Genomic DNA, 12880 nt, shown 5'->3' on the forward strand with positions numbered 1-12880 from the left:
AACTGGAGTTTCTTTTCTTAAATCAAGTTTCTGAAAACAGATGCTTAACTTCCTTCAAATTACCCAGTTATCGACACCAGGTGCCCACGGCAATCAAACTCCAAATTGTTCGAAGATGCTGTCCTTTTTGGTTAAAGCCAATTCCTGGGACTAGGCAACCAGAGATAATAATTCCTAAATTCTAAATGATGGGGCGCCTGGGTGGCTCAGTGGGTTAAATGTCCGACTTGTGGTATCAGCTCAGGTAGTGATGCTGTGGTTGTGGGATTGAGCCCTAAATTAGGCTCCGTGCTCAGCTCGGAGCCTGCTTGGGATTCTCTTTCTCTGTCTGTCTCTCTCTCTCTCTCTCTCTCTCTCTCAGCTCCTCCCCTGTGAGCACTCGCATTCTCTCTCTCTCTCAAAAATAAACACTTAAAAAAATAAATAAATTGTAAGTATATTTGCATATATATTTTTAGAGCTGGACAAGACTAACCTGAAACCTACGAGTTCTAGCAATACAACAAAGATTTCAATTAAAATTAAAATCAATAATAATCACAAACATTTACTGAATGGGCCAAACCATATGCCAAAATACTGTAAATGGATTAGCTCACTGAATCCCCCGAGCGAGCCTATGGGGTAGGTACAATTTCTCCCCACCACAGAAAAGGAAATTAAAGTTTAGCTCAGATGAAATAACCTGCCTCAGGTTCAAGTCAGCAAATGGAAGAGACGACAGACACATGCAGGCAGCCCCACTCCAGAGCCCACCCTCTAACCACCTCCCAATGACCCTACTTTCCCCAATTATAACGGGGGTTTGTGAGCACTGAGGAGTCTTAAAAAGACTACAGAAAACACATTCAAATTTCAATTAAATGAACATATTTAAAAGTGCTCTGATAAATACCTGTTTTTGTTCCATTTTCCTAAAATGCTTTAAAAATATATTGTATACTTTGTTTATTTTTAAGTAGGCTGCAGTCCAACTTGGGTCCTGAATTCACCACCCTGAGATCAAGAGTCACATGCTCCACCAAGTGAACCAGCCAGGCGCCCCTAAAATACTTTTGATTTTGTAACATCTTGCTTTGGTCAGGGGGTATGGCTGCTCTAGAAGGAAATGCATCTCACACAGCACTATAGTTACAGACTGCTCAGAGCATAGGATAAATGTGGATAAAGTAGGATAAATCATATCCTAGTAATGTAGCATTTTTAAAATAAATAACCACATCGTTTTCCTATTTAGCCCCCCCACCCCCCCCACCCCCGCCGGTAAAATTACCAAATCAATGGAGAAAACAGCCTTTTCCAGGTTTTTTAATCTCTTTCTTGTAAATATCTTCTCTTTCGCTGATTTTAAATCTTTTGTGTCAGGTATGAAAGGTATCCTATTTTAGCCTCTGTAATAACATCAATTATTCTTTTCCATTATGCTTCTATAAATGTGCAGCCATCCCACATGTGTTCTTTTTAGGCTATGCTGTAAAACAAAAGTTTCCACCAGGGGTGACTCTGCCCCCCAGGGGACATCTGGCAAGGTCTGGGAATACTTCTGGCTGTCACGACCTTGCGGGGAGGGTGCTCTTGGTATGTAGTCAGCAGAGACAGGAATGCTGCTTAACATTCTGAAAGACACAGTACAGCCTGCCCCTCCCCAATTATCTGGCCCCAAATGTCAACAGTGCCGAGTTGAGGCATCCTGCTCTTTCGCCATTAGCTAGCTGCTCTTAAAATTTTACTCTAGGTCACAAATGCTTCTTGCTTTAAACAAACTTTATTTACGTTTGGGATTTCCTAAGTAAAAATGATCAACTATGTTGTTTATGTTATAGAAATAGAAAATGCCGTGGTCAAATTTACCTAAAATCTTTCCCCCCATATAAGCAGTCCCATTTAACAATGTCTTCAGGTTGCATTAACAACACTGACAGAAAACAAAATTAATGTTTATTGGGCAAAACTCATTTTCATTTCCTTACCATCAGCCCGTACAACCATCCTGAGAAGTAGCTATTACTATGCTCGTTTTTCAGATGAGGAACTCAAGAGTCAGAGAAATCAGAAGAATTGCCAAGATTATGAGCTAGGAGTTGGCATTACCAGAGTTCAAACTCTGATCTGTCTAATTCCAAAGCTGTTCTACTGAAACACTAATATTCCTCATCTGCGAGACCAGAACGTGGTTAACAAATAAATAAAATAAAGTACCCCTAAACACATCAAACTGTCTTCCAGAGGAAGTTATCCAACTGTTTCTAGCTTTGACAACTTTAAGTGAGCCCGTTTCTAAAATGTTTTACCAAGAAAAACAAAATGATTGTACTCTAAAAATGGCTTATGTTCATGAACTGCTTTATCGCTTACAGCTCAATGACAATCGTATTTTCTAGTTACCAACTTTTGCTTGGTTTTTAAGTGAATCTCTCCAAGTAGTTGTCACTCTGTGGAGGAAAAATGGTCGGTGAGGGGTTGAAGGGAGTCAGAGGTAGGAGGGAAACTTACGTATTATTGTATAGTCATCTTTTTAACTGTTTCATAGTATTTTTATCCTTTCATGCTATTTCATTTCTTTCCTCCATGTAAACTATTAAGAAGATTAAGATTAACAAGATTAAGAAGTGGAGTAGGAAATAGTGAACTATTTTTGCCTAGAATGGGAAAGGAGGAAATGGAGAGAAGGAGTAGCAGAAAAGAAACTTTTCATTAGTTTCTGGAAGATTTGTAAAATTGGTTGTTCTTTTGGGAGATTAATTTTAGAAAATTAGAGAGAGCATTAACAAGGGTGAAAAACCAGAGGTAGGTTAACTGATTAAACTTAGGTCTGTTTATTAAAGTCACAGCTAAAGTACTCTGATTTAAGTGCGGACAGAGGAAGTCACTGACAGACAGAAAGCTCACAACACTACATTTCCACGGGAAACGGCAAAGAGTCTGAATAATTATATTTTAGATGTAATCTCTTATACACTTGTATTAAAATTCTTGAAAGCACCCTTTTCTAGACTAACATGGAGACAAGTCGTCTCCCCTCTCACGGTCAGTCTCTGGACGTCCTAAGAAGAGTGGGCTTCCTACCCTCCACTGCACCTGCGTGTGAACAACACCGCGGACCCCCCGCCCCGAGTATCCCTCTCTCGGGAGCTCTTTCCTCAGCATTTCCACCTTGGCCAGTCAGGCAACACCAACTGTTTACTCCTGACTTCCTATCTCAATGTACTGGCTGCTCTTACAAATACCTGGCAGTTGAGGGGCACTTGGGTGGCTCAGTGGATTAAGGATCCAACTCTTCGTTTCTGCTCAGGTCATCATCTTGCAGTTCATGGGTTCGAGCGTCAAGTCCAGTTCTGCGCGGACAAACGGGGAACCTGCTTGGGATTCTCTGTCTCTCCCTTTCTCTCTGCCCCTCCCCTGCTTGTGCTCTCTCTCTCTCTCTCTCTCTCAAAATAAATAAACTTAAAAAAAAAAAAATACCTGGCACTTGAGAGTTCCAGTTTTTGTTTTTTAAGGTTTCAGTGTATCATTCCTTCACAAAATATTTCAGCTATTATTTCTTTCAAAATAACTAAAAGTTTTGAAGACTAAAGTACAATGACAGGACTAAAAATAAGAAGACATTAACTTATCTAAGGTCACAGTCCACAACGTTCAGGTGTATGAAGAATTCTCAGTAGTGAGTCTTCCCTGGCCTTTGACAAACTACAATCTCAGAAATACTATACAGTGTAATTCTTCAGAAGTATGACATAGTCTCAGAACAGGTCAAGCATTGTTATTCCTCCTGTACTTGGACAGCATACCCAGAGGGTTCCTTTTTCTACGCCCCAATTATCCCGACCCACCCTTTCATCACACAGACCTATCAAAACTCTTCCACTACATCTAAATACAATCCAAGCAGCAGCCGCGTGCCCAGGAAATCCCTGTCCATTCCGTATAAACGGTCTCCTCTCTCATTGCCAATTAAATATTCCACATTTCACCAAGCTGGGACGTTTTCCTGGCTTCAGGCTAGAAATTATTTACAAATATCGTGTTTAATTCAAACATTAAGACTACTTCTGGGTTACTGTTCCTGATGCGAATGTACCTACATCATGTTACCTTTCTTTCAACTCATAACCGTACTGCCTTTAAACTCGGACGAGGCCCGCTGATTAAGGTAGCCTCCAAATGTTGCCTAGCCTGTTAAATTCAGTGCTCTTCCTTTGTGACTGAGGAAGTCATACCTTCCTCCTCCCCCCCAGTCACACCTGATCTCTGCCCTCAAGGTGTGCTCCTAATTCTCTAATTCCTTTCTGTACTCCCACTTAATTACCCCCCACCTGGCAACACTGCACTTCCTAAATGGCCTGGACCGCAGGTCATTATTTCAACATTGTCTTCCGTTGAACCTTAGCACACCCCTTACACTTGTACCGGTCAGGGTCAGTCCTGTTCTCGGTGCTGGCTCCGCACCACCACTCAGTTTATCTGCTACCGAGATGCTGAGAAACGCCCAAGAAGTTAAGAAAAACAAAACAACTGAATTCCCGATAAACTCATGCTTCCTTCAACTACGCCCTAATGTTCATAACCCACAATTTCTCTCATGAAACACGGATCACGTATTTACCTGAGCAGGTCCGAAACCTCCATTCCCGTTTAGTTGTAACATCGCCCCACTTCACTGAGAGCAAATGAACTCGACCTTAAAAGGTTCTCGTGACCACTGATCCCGACCCCTCTGGGACCCACCTCCATCCTCTTTGGCAGCAACTCTCCACCTCCTCCTTCTGCGTTAGTCTTTTCCCTTTCCTTCTTTACCTGTCCGCCAGCAAACTCTGGAACGACCACATTCTTTTACTTTAAATTCTGCTTGCTGTCCCCAGTGAATGGAAAGCACTCTACATTTATGGACCACTTTTTCTGATCACATTCTCCATATTCTCCTTTCCTCCTGGATCACTCTATGACACAACATTCACAACCAATTCTCTTTTGCAACCTTCTCTTCCTTTGGTTTTGAGGACTTGACCAAAGGATTTTTCAGACAGTGGGAGACAAATGTGAGGAGGGGCTTATTTAAAGTTACATTCAACACCCACTGACTTCCCCCAATTAGTTCTGTGATTTCAGAATGTAGGCCTTCCAGTTCCAATTGACTGCCACAATGAACGACTTCTACAGTGTGCGCTGTTTTGTCTATTTCAGGTGTGTTGGGATGGGAAAGACTAGTACCAGCACCTTACATTATCCTGGTTTTATTACTACTCCTCTGGCCATTTTTTGGGTGTTATTAATAATTGGGTAGATGTTAAAAAAAAAAAGTCTTTAGAATTTACAGGTGAGGCAAAAGAACCATAGAGCATGTGCTCTATAAATATTTGTTACACGAATAAATTCAAGTCGTTAATCTACGGAAGAGATTATTGTAAATGGTACCAAGTAAAAATCGAATTTTACTCCCTCTCATATAGAACCAACTGTCCAAGTATCAGTTATTGGTTCATCCTTTCTCCAATAATCTACGTACAAAGCAGAGCCAGTCCTTTCATACATCAATTTCCCACAGCATGCCTAGGTCTGTTTCTCGACTCCACTCTGCTGAATTTGCCAATCCACCCCTGTACCAATAACATACTGTCTTAATAACTGTAGCTTTGTGAAAAGTTTTGATATAAATTAGGGCAAATTCTCCCTCCCACAATATACATCTTGTTTTCAAGAGTGTTTTGCCTATATCTCAACTTTTATTCCTCCATAAAAATTTTAGAAAAAAAATACAACAAAAAAAGCCTGTCAGTATTTTTTCACTGGCATTGCATTGAAGTGTAGCTTTCAATCATTTTGTAATTTTCATTAAAAATGTGTTGTACAGGAGCCTGGGTGGCTCAGTCGGTTGAACGTCTGACTTCGGCTCAGGTCATGGTCTTGCAGTTTGTGAGTTCAATCCCCATGTCAGGCTCTGTGCTGATGGCTCAGCACCTGGAACGTGTTTTGGATCTTCAGGTTCTGTGTCTCCTCTCTCTGCCCTCTCCCTGGCTCGCACTCCATCTCTTTCTCTCAAAGATAAACGTTAAAAAATAATGTGCTGTACAACTTGTGCTTGTCAGTTATTATGTATTTTTTTAATGTTTATTTTTGAGAGACAGAGACAGAGAGAGGGAGAGAGAGGGAGGGAGGGAGGATGGGTGGGGGAGGGGCAGAGAAAAGGAGACAGGATCTGTGCTGGCAGAAGAGAGCCCAGTGCAGGGCTCAAACCCCCAAACTGTGAGATTATGACTTGAGCTGAAGTCAGACACTTCATTGACTGAGCCACCCAGGCGCCCAGTTATTGTGTATTTTTGATACTACTGTAAACAGTATCTTTATAAAGCTGCATTTTCAAACTGCGGTGGGTACACAGAAATAGTTGATTTTTGTATACTAATTTTATATCCAGCGGCCCTTAAATTCTTATTAATCCTGACAGCTTTGCTACAGATGTTGTTTACTTTCTCTGTAGATTATTGTATTATCTGTGTTTAATGACTGTTTAATTTTTTCTCTTCCAATCCTTCTATCTCTTGTTTTTTCTTGATTTATGCATCATTAACAGTAAAATGTTACACAGAAGTGATGACAACAGGCTCCCTTGACTTGCTCCTAATCATAAAGGAAATGCTTTCAACTATTTACCATGAAGTATGTTTTCTATAGTAAATTCACTGCATCAGGCTAAAGACATTATCTTCTATTCCTAAGATACTAAGAGCTTTTTACTAAGAGCTTTTCTAAAAAGAATGAATATTTAATTTTAACAAAGGCTTTTTCTGCATTTGAGATAATCACAGTTTTATCCTTTAATCTGTTATTATAGAATAAATATATTTATTCCTCAAATGAAGCCAGCCTTAAATTCCTGGAATAAATCCTACTGGTCATAACGTTACCTTTTTTTCTTTTATACACTGCTAAATTCAACTTGCTAATATTTTAAGGTTTTTCTATTCATTTACAATCGAGATCAAGCCCGTGACAAGTTTTAGAATTGTTATTATGCTGCCCTCAGAGTTTGCATCAGGTTGTTATTATAAATTTATTCTTTATATGTTTCTAGAATTTACCAGTAAAACTTGATGGGCCTGGAGTAATCTTTATCAAAATGTGTCCAATATTACTTCATAGGTATGAGACTAAGTATCCACGTTTTCTAATCCTACCTTCCTTTGAGAGAGAGCTCATGCAAGTGTGGGGGGGTGGGGGGAAGGGCAAGGGGATGAGAGAGGATCCTAAGCAGGATCCACAGCCGGTGTGGAGCCCAATGCGGGGCTCGATGCCACCACCATGAGATCAGGACCTGAGCTGGAATCAAGAGGCCTGACGCTTAACTGAGCCACCCAGGTGGCCCTCGTCACCTAATGTTTAAAAAAAGTTTATTTATCTATTTTGAGAAAGAGAGAGTGAGAGTGCACGTGCAAAGGGAGGGACAGAGAATCTGAAGCAGGCTCTGTGTCCCGCACAGACCCTGACACTGGGCCCTATCCCACAAACCATGGGATCCTGACCCGAGCCGGAATCAAGAGTCAGAGGCTAAAACAACTGAGCCGCCCACATGCCCGTCGTCTTCTAATTCTTAAGTCAGTCACGGAAATAAATATTTTTCTAAGAGTCTGTCTAGGTTTTTACACTTATTGGCGATTATTTACTTTCCTTATTTTTAACGTCTGCAGCATCGTCATTATGTTTCCTTCATCATTCCTACTAATATTTATTGGTGGCTTCATTCTTTTTTCATGATTGGTTTTACAAAACTGTCAAATATTTTTGTATTTTCAAATAACTAACATATTGGCTTCACTGACTTTCTTTACTCTATTCATTTTCTGCATTTTTATTCACTCTTCTATTGTATATTCATTTCTTATTAATTTGTCTTACCTTGACTATTCCCATTTTTTCATTATTTGTGGGTTTATGTTGAAAATCTTTTCTTGAGCTTAAGTTGGAGATTTAATTAATCTTCTCCCTTCTTTTGTAACAAACACTTAAGACTATAAATCTCTGAGTACCATTTAATACATGACGTTTAATTCAATTATAAATATTTTCTAATTTGTATTATATTTTCTTTCACTGAGGAGATCTTCAGAGATGTTTCTTACTTTCCAAGCATATTGGGGGGCGCCTGGGTGGCTCAGTCGGTTAAGCGTCCGACTTCTGCTCAGGTCATGATCTTGCAGTTTGTGAGTTCGAGCTCCACGTCGGGCTCTGTGCTGACAGCTCGGAGCTTGGAGCCCATTTCAGACTCTGTCTCCCTCTCTCTCTGCCCCTCCACGCCCCCCTTCATGCTCTGTCTCTCTCTCTCTTTCAAAAAAAAAAAAAAAAAAAAGTCCAAGCGTCCTGGGTATTTACTGACCTTCCTGTTCTGCACTGGAGCCGGGGGATGTAACAAGCACGCTACCAGTACCACGAAGCCCGATGTCTGCTGTACAATGTGGCAACCGTCCAATTTTGTAAATCCTACATGAGTGTCTTGGATATGTACGCTGCGTTTGATGCACAATATGCTATACATGGCCACTAGATAAGCTGCTACTTACTTAAATCTGCTATATCCTTACAGATTTTTAAAAAATGTTTCATCTGACCACATCAAAATAGAAAAGCTTCTACACATCATAAAGGGAAGCAATCAACAAAACTAAAAGACAATCTACTGAATGAGAGAGGTATTTGCAAATGACAGATCCGATAAAGGGTTAGTATCCAAATTATATAAAGAACTTATATAATTTGGGGCGTCTGGGTGGCTCAGTCAGTCAAGCATCTGACCTCAGCTCAGGTCATGATCTTGCGGTTCGTGAGTTTGAGCCCCGCATTAGGCTCTGTGCTTATGGTTAGGAGCCTGGAGCCTGCTTTGAATTCTTTGTCTCCCTCTCTCTCTGCCCCTCTCCCATTTGCTCACTCTCTCGCTCTCTCTCTCAAAAATTAACATTAAAAAAAAAAAAAGATATTACACAATTCAACATCAAAAAACCCAAATAATCATCACAGACATTTCTCCAAAGACATCCAGATGGCCAACAGACACATGAAAAGATGCTCAATGTCACTCACCATCAGGGAAATGCAAATCAAAACCACAATATCACCTCACATCTGTCAACGGCTAAAATAAAAAACACAAGAAACAACAAGTGTTGGCAAGAATGCAGAGCAAACGGAACACTCACACTGTTGGTGGGAGTGCAAACTGGTGTAGCCACTGTGGAAGACGGTATGGAGGTACCCCCAAAAAATTAAGACTAGAATTACCATACGATCCAGTAATTCCACTACTGGGTATTTACCCACAGAATAAAAACACTAATGCAAAAAGATACATGCACCCCTATGTGTACTGCAGCATTGTTTACAAGGGCCAAATTATGGAAGCAGCCCAAGTGTCCATCAATAGATGAATGGATAAAGAAGATGTGGTCTAGATACACAATAGATTACTCAGCTGTCAAAACAAATGAAATCTTGCCATTTGTGACAACATGGATGGATGTATAGGGTATAATGTTAAGTGAATAAGTCAATCAGAGAAAGACAAACACCATATGTGGAATTTAAGAAACAAAACAAACGAACAGAGAAAAAGGAGGCAAACTAAAAAATAGACTCTTAACTATAGAGGAGAAACTGACAGTTACCAGAAAGGAGGTGGGGGCAGGGAATAGGTAAGACAGGTGAAGGGGAATTAAGAGTATACTGATCATGATGAGCACTGAGAAATGTATAGAATTGACCAACCACTGTATTTTGCACCTGAAGCTAATGTAACACTGTGTGTTGACTGTTTGGAATTAAAACAAAATAAAGCAAAAGAACTTTTCATCTACCAATTACTGAAAGCAATGTTAAAAACCTCTCACCATGATGATGGATATGTTATTTCTCCTTATAGTTCGATCAGTTTTTTGCTTTATATATTTTGAGGCTGCATTAATAGATGCACACGAATACAGAAATGTTCTATTTCTTGTTGAACAGAACGTTTAATCATTCCATAATGAACCTTGTTTTCTCTAATATTTTTGCCTTAAAGTTTATTTTTGTTCACCCAGCTTTCTCTTTGTATTTGTATGGTATATGCATTTTCCATCACTTTATTCTCAACAACTTTCTGTACCTACAATTTCTACGTGGCACTTCAACCAGTATATGTCTTAAATTTCTCTTTTTAAACCATCTCACATCTTTATCTTTAGGTGAATTACCAGAGGGTATAGTCTTTTGGAGTCAAAGATTTATGGGACTGTTGTCTCTTGGATACCCTACCTTGGAATAGGCCTGTGCTTTGTGTCCTGAGCTCCTCTAGGCCATAAAAAGAGAAGTTCACATTCAGTGGGTTCAGCAAATTCTCCTCCAACGTGAAAGCTGGCCATCAAAGCTCATCGTATCTTTTTCGATCTTTGCCTTCAGTTTTTTAGCTGAATTTCTTACTTTCTTGCTAGCTCATGAATACCTTTAAGATGATTTTAGAAAATATTTTATCTAGATCGTTTAGTTGTTTTCAGCAGAAAGGTGAGGCCGGGTATCTAGTTACCCTAACTGACCTATTCATTCTCCACTGGCTTCACTTCATCTCCCCATTCCCTAGATGAAGGCTGACTCTTTGGCCTACTATTCATGGTGTTTGATAGCATCTCCTTTAGAGATCTCATTGCTCCCAATAGTCATCCGCATCTATCACAGTGACAATTACATGAAAAACTCTCAACAAAGTTTGAACATATAAATCCTGATGGTGGTAGGAGGAAGAAGGAGGAGTGGTTTGGGGAAACCCCACAAATGATACGTTTTTACAACAATCACCCTGGGGCCCACTGCATCCAGTGAGACTCACTTCTCTAAGGAGTCCGACTACTTACGAGCATCTCATGGATGCTCTGAGGACTGATCTTTCCTCCAAGATGTACACCTACAACTGTAACTGCTGGATGAACATTTTCCCCAGGATTCCTACCACCAATACAAACTCAATATGCCCAAATCAAGTATCATCTTCCCACAAATGTGCCCTAGCTACTAGTTTCTAAACCTCTATGAAACACACTCTGAGTCTCCGAGGACTCTAGACAAATCTTGGATTCATTTGTAAAATGTCCTTTTTCTTTTCCCATATAATCACGAAGTCCTTCCAGCATTCTTTTTTTTTTTTTTTTTCTTTTTTTTTAAGCGAGGGGGTGGTGGTGGTTGAGCATCCGACTCTGGTTTCAGTTCAGGTCATGATCTTGAGGTTCATGGGATCAGGCCCTGTGGCAGGCTCTGTACTGAAAACACTGAGCCTGCTTGGGTTTCTTCTCTCTCTCCTCTCTCTCTGCCCCTCTCCCTCCCCCTCTCAAAATAAAATAAACTTTAAAAGATAGTCACATCTCTGATTTTAAAAATTCTGAAAATGATACGACCTGTTAACACTGTGACCTCAGACTGAAGTGGGCTTTCATAGTGTAGGCGGCGGGAAAAGCTGCACTTCAGCTGACACGAGGATATACTTAGTTACACAGACACACGGGCGCGCGTGCACACACACACACATACCTGGCGATGGTCAGACATCTCAGAGAGTGACAAAATGACTGATATCATGACATAATTTAGACCTCGAGTCAACTATTTTGTAATCAAATTTAGGGAACAAACTCATACCTGTTCGAACTGCTTTTCAGTTACAAACACTAAGCAGTGTTCGTGACACTGATTCTTGCCGATTTACAAACTATGCGCAGCGCCGTGAGGCAGTCATCTATCCACATCCCGGGTTGCCACACTAGCCCCGAGCATTTTAAAAGAACAAGATTTATTCATCTTTTACCCTTGGCACCAAGAATCTGCTAGGAGCTCAGTAAATGTTTACTGAGTTCACCAGTCACAACTCACAGAAGGAATCTAAAAATTGACGAACAGGAGGAACATCTTGCCCTCAAACAGCAAGAAAAATTTGAGAGGCTCCTTGAGGGTTTTACTTTTTTGACTGAGAATAGACACCAAAGCAAATATATCATCCTAATAAGGAAATGACCACAAGAGGCAATAACAGAAAAAAATTAAAAACTACTACTTATACTAATAACATTTAACAATTTTTAAATTAGAAATCAGAGTAGTTTGCAAGTGTGAGATCGCAGCTTATCAGTATTATCCACACTTCAAATGTCATGCAAAACAAATTGTATACCATTACTAAAGATAAATTGTTTTTCTTCAGTCTGTTGACAAATTTTACCTAGACTCCCTCATTCATTAGCTGACAAAAACCTTCTAATGAACATGTTCACAACAAAACGCTGGAATGTCTTTATTCTTCATTTTTTTATTCTGGTAAGTTACTAACAGAGTTGGAAAGTTGAGAAGCGAGCACTTTTTAAAGAAACAATGAAATTAAATATGATGTGCAAACACATTTTCACACGGCGAACCTCTCAGTGTACAATTCTACTATACCCCTTGTTTTACGGCCAAATCGCAGCTAGCTGCAAGGAAAGTGACCCTCAGACATCTCACTCGTACCTGTTTCTGAGCTTCCACTTTCTGCTTTCTGGTGGGATCGATTGCATCTACCATCCATTTGATTGTGAAGTATGTCACTGCACCAAATATTGTCAAACGGAAAATTAAACCAACAACTTCATTCCGACTCAAGGGACGAGAAAAGGCTTCAGCATGTACCATCTTGATTAACCTTAAAACACAAACAGAAATGTCACTAGGTAATAACTACATTGATTAAAACTGGGAGACTGAGATGTAGTTCACCCTCAGCAGGAAAAACTTAGTCAAATTCAACAATATCTACCTTAAAGGGTTTATTTTGAGGGAAAATGAATTTTCAAATGTTCAACAAACACATTTTAAGCTCTCTTTGGAAAATGAAGGCACA

General features: G+C 40.0%; 1 protein-coding gene across 3 annotated transcripts in view; it reads right to left on the reverse strand.

The window, feature by feature from the left end:
• The window catches only part of ATAD1 (ATPase family AAA domain containing 1), a 73523-nt gene that overhangs the window by 36373 nt on the left and 24270 nt on the right, over positions 1–12880 (reverse strand). For all 3 annotated transcript variants that reach the window (XM_042909408.1, XM_042909409.1, XM_042909407.1), the window contains exon 2: positions 12511–12682. In XM_042909408.1, the coding sequence (XP_042765342.1) occupies positions 12511–12682 (172 nt within the window). The remainder of the gene's footprint in view (positions 1–12510; positions 12683–12880) is intronic.

This window comes from Panthera leo, chromosome D2 (assembly GCF_018350215.1).
Source record: "Panthera leo isolate Ple1 chromosome D2, P.leo_Ple1_pat1.1, whole genome shotgun sequence".
NCBI lineage: Eukaryota > Metazoa > Chordata > Mammalia > Carnivora > Felidae > Panthera > Panthera leo.